Source organism: Mobula birostris, chromosome 22 (genome assembly GCF_030028105.1).
Source record: "Mobula birostris isolate sMobBir1 chromosome 22, sMobBir1.hap1, whole genome shotgun sequence".
NCBI lineage: Eukaryota > Metazoa > Chordata > Chondrichthyes > Myliobatiformes > Myliobatidae > Mobula > Mobula birostris.
In genome coordinates this window covers 23,697,405-23,704,909 of record NC_092391.1, presented here as the reverse complement: position 1 = coordinate 23,704,909, position 7,505 = coordinate 23,697,405, and the positions used below count along the sequence as shown (strand labels likewise).

General features: G+C 42.9%; 1 protein-coding gene across 3 annotated transcripts in view; it reads right to left on the bottom strand.

Annotated features, from left to right (window-relative positions):
- Positions 1-2,588: 2,588 nt before the first annotated feature.
- sh3glb2b (SH3-domain GRB2-like endophilin B2b) overlaps positions 2,589-7,505 on the bottom strand; it is a 114,375-nt gene continuing 109,458 nt past the window's right edge. For all 3 annotated transcript variants that reach the window (XM_072240312.1, XM_072240313.1, XM_072240314.1), the window contains 2 exons: positions 5,147-5,378; positions 2,589-3,549 (listed from right to left, as the gene is read on the bottom strand). In XM_072240312.1, coding sequence (XP_072096413.1) covers positions 3,442-3,549; positions 5,147-5,378 — 340 coding nt within the window. In that variant the 3' untranslated portion in view covers positions 2,589-3,441. The remainder of the gene's footprint in view (positions 3,550-5,146; positions 5,379-7,505) is intronic.

The window sequence follows — 7,505 nt, the reverse complement described above, 5'->3', positions numbered from 1 at the left end:
CAAGGTCTGAAATATTTACTCTGTTTGTCTTGCCACATTAAGTGTGACCTGCTGAGTGTTTCAAAGACTTACTGTTTTTATATTAGTCTTCCAGTTGTTTTTTGTTTAATTTTCACTTCGCAGAACGTGGTGTGATTTATTGTAGTCCACACCTCACGCTGAAATAGCACTTTTCACAAAGAGAAGTATCTAAAAGGTGCTTCATAGAGGCAAAATGCTAAAATAACATGGTTTCTGACTCAAAGGTGAAAAGTTGACAGATTGGTATTTAAGAGCAGTTTATAAAGCATTTTCTTGCATTATTCTCCATCTGTTCAGTCTTTACACAATCATTTAATCTATTCTTTTTATTGCCTCCTGATGTGTCCTTCACAATTTATTTTCCTAAGTGTAATGAGTTAACCTAGCTGATGACTATTCATGTGAAGATATGAACAAGCCTATCTCTGTTTTTCCATCGTTATCATTATGCAATGACCAGGGCTGTTATGGTAATAGATAAGTAAGGTATGTATTTTCTCCACATATATACATAGGCTGAGGTAGAATTTAACCTGTTTCCTTACCACAGATGTTTGTCGGAACATTGCACTGAGTCTGGGCTAAATTACTGATTTTTTTCCTTTGAATCTGGCTCTCAAAGTATGCAACCAGTAGTCTTTCACTTGTGTATACCACTCTCTTCTTCAAAAGGGTCTCAGCCATTTTGTGGTGCTTTCATCAGTCTGTAGAGGTTTCCTCAATCTCCATAATCCCACCCACGGATCCTCATTAACACCCAAGATGCAAGTTGCAGTGTCCCATCTCTGCTGACCGGAGCTAAAAATCTGGGTTTCATTGTCCGTGTGCTCCATAAAGTTTTGGAGTTGAGCACTTTGGGCTTCCTGTCAAGGGCTTTGTTTCAGCTTTCACCACTGGCACTTCATGCCAAGGGCTGCCATGTCATTAGTTGTCCAGTTTCTATGACAACTTTTGTTATTTTATGAAATGGGGGGCTGCTGGCCTTTTGTCTTACACCCAGCCCGGACGATCACAGTGTCTGCTCCTCACACTAATTCTGCCAGACTCAAAGGATCCGAAGAGTCCACAAACTTCTCACCACAGCTGGGCGAAGGCACTGGAGCACAGAGCAGAGAAAGAAGGGCAAAAAGCAAAGAACATAAACTTCTGCCTCATCTTTGGATCTCTCAAATCATTGCCACTGTGCACCAATGAAGCACTTCCTGAAGGGCAGGTGTTATTGTAAAGTTCAGTCATTATAAAATAATCAGATTTGTTCTCAGAAGTGTACTGAAAACTTTGGGCCTCTTTCCAGACACTTTTCTCTGTAGTCAGTAAATCTGTGTGGAAGCTGACAACACACAGATGAAATCTGCAAGCTTCAATATGAAGTTTACTTTGAAAGGGTCGGCTTGTGCGTCTATGTTACTTTCACTAGCTCTCTCAAGAGAAGAACCTCCTTCAGGGTCCACTGAGTTTTAAATATGGTCCAATCATTTCTGCTCAAAACCTTTGCCAATATCAGGCATCGAATTTGGCATGCATGCATGGGTGCACCCAACAATGAAAGCTTTTGGATATGTATTTCATAAAAAAGATCGGTTAATGAATGAGATGATGAAATTGAGCATGAACACCAGCCAATTTGAATGGGCTGCTCCAGTACTGAGGATTTCGTCGTTCTCACTGAGATACAGCGTGAAATAGGCCCTTTGAGCCACGCCACCCAGCAGTCCTCTGATGTAATCTGGGCCCAATCACAGGACACTTTACAATGACCAATAACCTACCAACCAGTATGTCTTTGGACTGTGGGAAGAAACCAGAGCACATGGAGGAAGCCCACATGGCCACAGGGAGAACATACAAAATCCTTACAGGCAGCGGCAGGAATGGAACGCAGGCCGCCTGTACTGTGAAGTGTTGTGCTAACCATTATCCTACCGTAAATCAGATGTCATTAAAAACATTGTTGTAGATTTAAATTATACACGCTGAAACAGTTTACGAAGGAGTCACAATTGCCACTCCAGTGTACCGACTGTCACTGGCTCTTTCCTCTTACCCCTCTCCGTATGCACTTGTGAAGTTATGGCTTCTTCACCAAGCCAACAGCCTCGCCTTTTCTTGAAACAATTGCACCTGCTTCCTTTTCACGCATTAGAAACTGAGCACAGTTAACTATGACACTGACGTAGCTTGTATTATTGCACTGCAACACGATAGGAGCAAGAGGCTTGGGAATGAAAATCTGCAGGAGGGGAGTCTGGTTAAGGAATGCTTTAATAAAGTTCATTCACTATGTATAGTACAGCATTAACAGGCAGCAAATACACCCAAATCAAATGGAAGGAGTTGATACATACTGATGCAGACATTATGAGCCCGGATATGACCACATGACCAGGACCTTGCATTATACATTTACACAAGGAAGGTGACGGGAGAGTTACACCTAACAGGAAAAGGACAAATACTGCAGTACAATTCCAATGCCTTTACTTGTTCAATTCCTTTAACCTACATGGAATAAAACACTTTGAAACAGAAAACTACTGTACTCTAAAAAATAAAATTATCAAAAAGAATTATAGTGTAAAATTGGTTTAATTCCATTCTTGGATAGTAAATCATGAGTTTTGCTTTAAGTACAATTACTTCTGAAATTCGTTGTGACTGGAGAGTGAACATAGGACACTGAGAAACAGCATTCAGTACGGTCACATCCAGCTGCTCTTCACGTTTAAACACAGATAACTAAGTTTCTCAGTCTCTTAAGTTATGTCCCACTACACCCTATGTACTGTGCACTTGCAAGCCATTATGAACATTGAAAACATGGTAAGCCCTGGGTATAAACGTCAAGAAAATACTTTCTCACTCAGGATTTAAAATTCCACCTTTAAATCATCTTCCTGGCGTGTGCATGTTTATTGTGTTTGGAAGGTATTGTGTACACAGGAGTCTCATCTTTCCCCTCTCCCATGCTGGGAGAAACCTCTTACCTGAAGGCCCCTTGATGGCATGAATCGTTACGTGATACGGCCAGATAAGTGAATGGAGTCTTGCAAACTGGGTGAACCTGTTTTAAGGGATTCTTCAGTGTGTCTACTACAAAAGCCTTTCGAACAAACCATGCAACCATTAAGTTCCTGCAGAAGTCCACTATGTCATTTTAAAATTACATCAGGCTTTCCCAAGCACGTGGTTCAAATATAACATTTTACTACACGTCTGCGATAATTTAAATTGGAACAAGATAATTTAAAAAGTGACATTATAAACTATTTGCACACTTTTTAAGCGTTCTGGTGCGACTGGAGTTACCAAAAAAAGTTGTAAATGACGGCGAATGAAGTGAAATGCAACTTGTGAGTGTCAGCGCAGTGTTTCTGTGAGAGTTAACCCTGTGTGTTCTGGCAGAAGCTCAGCGACAGGACTCTAGTTCAGCAGCTCCAGGTAAGTGACGGGTACTTTCCCCTTCTTGTTGCCCTTTTCTCCCATCAGCCAGTCGGAATCCATTCCAGGCAGACTGTACACTGTGATGAGCTGGGGATTCAAAGATAGTCAAATCAATCCATTAATGAAGGAGTACATCCCAACATTTTGCCACTGTGAGGACTTTACACAAGATATATACTTACGTGATTATACTTACATAGCCCAGGCCCAATGGAAACAGAGAACTTACAAGGGATATAAGATCATGTGATTTTAAAATGAAGGCTGATCCAAGCACCAACTATTTCTTAGCAACACACACACACTGCGGGAGGAACTCAGCAGGTCAGGCAGCATTTATGGAAATGGATAGTCAACGCTCTGGGCCGAGACCCTTCTTCAGGACTGAGGAGGAGGGGGGAAGATGCCAGAATAAAAAAGTGGGGAGGGGGAGGGGAAGGAGGCTAGCTAGAAGGTGATAGGTGAAGCCAGGTGGGTGGGAAGGGTCAAGGGCTGGAGAAGAGGGAATCTGATAGGACAGGAGAGTGGACCATAGGAGAAAGGGAAGGAGGAGGGGACCCGGTGGAGGTGATAGGCAAGTGAGAAGAGGTAAAAGGCCAGAGTGGGGAAGGAGAGAGGGGAGGAATTTTTTTTAAAACCAGAAGGAGAAATCGATATTCATGCGATCAGGTTGGACCACGTTTGGCCATCTTGTTCTCTAACTGAGTTTAAGTTTGCAATAATACAAAACAGTAAGTGACGAGTATAAACAAAGGAAAATCTGCAGATGCTGGAAATCTGAGCAACACACACAAAATGCTGGAGGAACTCAGCAGGCCAGGCAGCATCTATGGAAAAGAGTAATGTCGACGTTTCGTGCTGGAACCCTTCAGCAGGACCTTCTTCCCGAAAAGTTTCAGCCCGAAACATCGACAAGTGACAAGTAGAACAATCTGTCAGCAGAAGTGGGTTCCAATGCAACATTTAAGAGAAGTTTATGCAAGTACATGGTTGTGAGGGCAATGGAGAACTATGGTCCAGGTGCAGGTCAACAGAATTAGGCAGAATAATAGTTTGGCACAGACTAAATGGGCTGAAGGGCCTGTAGACCTCTAAGTGATATAAAGACTCTTGACTTGTTTTGACCCACAGTACACTACTGTGGAAAACCATCTACACTGCAAACAAACCAATTGAAAAGCCACTTGCTGCAGGAGAGATAATATGATTCCCAGAGTGATAGCAGAACACAAATTAAATCAAACCTATTTTCTCAGGGAAAGAAAAATCAGCCTGGAGGAATATCAACCCAAGTCATTAAGAATCTTAAAAAAACACACACACACTGGTATGTTGTTTTTTTAAGATGAAATGCTATCAAGTAACTAAGGCAGAGAAATCTGTGTTCTTCAAGGCAAAAGATAATCAAAGCAAGCAATCGAGCTTAATCCAATGTTCCACACATCTGTGACTGATGGGTATCTTTAGCACTATATGGATGTGAAATGGTAGCTTAAATACAAATCCCCAGTCCACTCGCTTGGAAAGATGAGGTTAATAGTCATTGTCTAGAAATCCTCTGAGGACCACTTAATGGAGACTGCTCAGGTTTCCACCCCCATTCCAAAGACACACGGGATAGAAGGTTAATTGGTCACGTGGGTGTGATTGGGTGGCTCTGAATCTGTAAATAAATAGAACTAACCTCATCAGCAAGGAGCTCGAGCTCACTGGAGTCAGCTGCGTCGTAATCGTAGAGAACACGAGCCTTCCTCGTCCCGCTGGAAGGGGGGCTAACTTCAGTGAACGTCAGCGAGGACGCTGATGGGTTGCAGGGTCCTGCCGCCGCCGGAACCACGGGAATGGTTGCAGCCGATGGTGAGACGCCGCTGGATGGAACCTGCGTGGTTGCGTTGCCTACAAACGCACCGGAGAACCTGAAATATACAGGGACATGGTCAGCTCCATCATTTCACCATGAAATGCACATCAGGGAGTGCAGTTTTCAATAATAGACAATAGGTGCAGGAGTAGGCCATTCAGCCCTTCGAGCCAGCACCGCCATTCACTGTGATCATGGCTGATCATCCACTATCAGTATCCAGTTCCTGTCTTATCCCCATAACCTTTGATTCCGCTATCGTTAAGAGCTCTATCCGTCTCTTTCTTGAAAGCATCCAGAGACTTGGCCTCCACAGCCTTCTGGGACAGAGCATTCCATATATCCACCACTCTCTGGGTGAAAAAGTTTTTCCTCAACTCCGTTCTAAATGGCATACCCCTAATTCTTAACCTGTGGCCTCTGGTTCTGGACTCACCCATCAGCAGGAACATGCTTCCTGCCTGCAGCATGTCCAATCCCTTAATAATCTTATATGTTTCAATAAGATCCCCTCTCAGCCTTCTAAATTCCAGAGTATACAAGCCCAGTCGCTCCAATCTTTTGACATATGACAGTCTTGCCATCCCGGGAATTAACCTTGTGAACCTACGCTGCACTCCCTCAATAGCAAGAATGTCCTTCCTCAAATATGGAGACCAAAACTGCACACAGTACTCCAGGTGTGGTCTCACCAGGGCCCTGTACAGCTGCAGAAGGACCTCTTTGCTCTTATACTCAATTCCCCTTGTTATGAAGGCCAGCATGCCATTAGCTTTTTTCACTGCCTGCTGTACTTGCATGCTTGCTTTCAGTGACTGATGCACAAGAACACCTAGATCTCGTTGTGCTTCCCCTTTTCCTAACTTGACTCCATTTAGATAATAATCTGCCTTCCCGTTCTTACCACCAAAGTGGATAACCTCACATTTATCCACATTAAACTGCATCTGCCATGCATCTGCCCACTCACCCAGCCTATCCAAGTCACCCTGCATTCTCATAACATCCTCCGCACATTTCACACTGCCTCCCAGCTTTGTGTCATTGGCAAATTTGCTAATGTTACTATTAATTCCCTCATCTAAATCATTAATATATATTGTAAACAGCTGCGGTCCCAGCACTGAACCCTGTGGTACCCCGCTGGTCACCGCCTGCCATTCCGAAAGGGACCCGTTAATCGCTACTCTTTGTTTTCCATCAGCCAGCCAATTTTCAATCCATGTCAGTACTCTGCCCCCAATACCATGTGCCCTAATTTTGCCCACTAATCTCCTATGTGGGACTTTATCAAAGGCTTTCTGAAAGTCCAGGTACACTACATCCACTGGCTCTCCCTTGTCCATTTTCATAGTTACATCCCCTCAACTTAATTGAAAAACAATCACTGGCAAAATACGTCAGTATCCAAATACACTTGAATGTGGGTAGGGTTGCAGGTATCTGGGTTAATCACATAACAAGGTCCAATTACAACTGGCTGCCAAGGATGGCAACATTTAAGGATGAATAAATCCACTTCCCAATCCCCTCCCAATGCAGTAGGAAGAAAAATCATTACTCTTTCCCTCACTGTGACGGCACACGCACACAGTTTTTACTTTAAGAGTCAATAACTCTATGCATTTCTATACATTTTTAGCTGCTGCCTGGTCCATTTTCCTTTAAGAGAACAGAGTTCACGTTTTACATCTGAGTGAAAAGGTGCTTCCTGACCATGGTCCTTGTTAGGGCGAATTCTGGTGTTAGCATATATAGCAAAATATTAAATTGAGCAAGCAATCTTTAGACCTGAATGTGGATTGTAGTCCAAATTTAAATTGCAGCCCTGGACAAGAGCTTCCTGGAGCTGTGGACATCAGTTAATTGAAAACCAGACAATGCTGATTAACATTCATTTTGGGTGTCTGGAGTGTGGGTGTAAAGAATGAGGTGTGAAAACGATATTTAATTCAAAGGAAGCACTGTAGATTCATTGTAACTATAGAACTATCCTTTAATGTTTAGCATATAAAATGTCCTGTATTATTGGGTTGAAAAGGCCCAATATCCACACTCTGAATGAGACACTCTCTTCCTACAGAGAGTGCCTCACTTTGTTGAATAAAACATTAGCTTCAATGTCTCTCAGGTGAATTTATTCACATTACAACGGCCCTCAAACACGAATCTGATGAAAAAC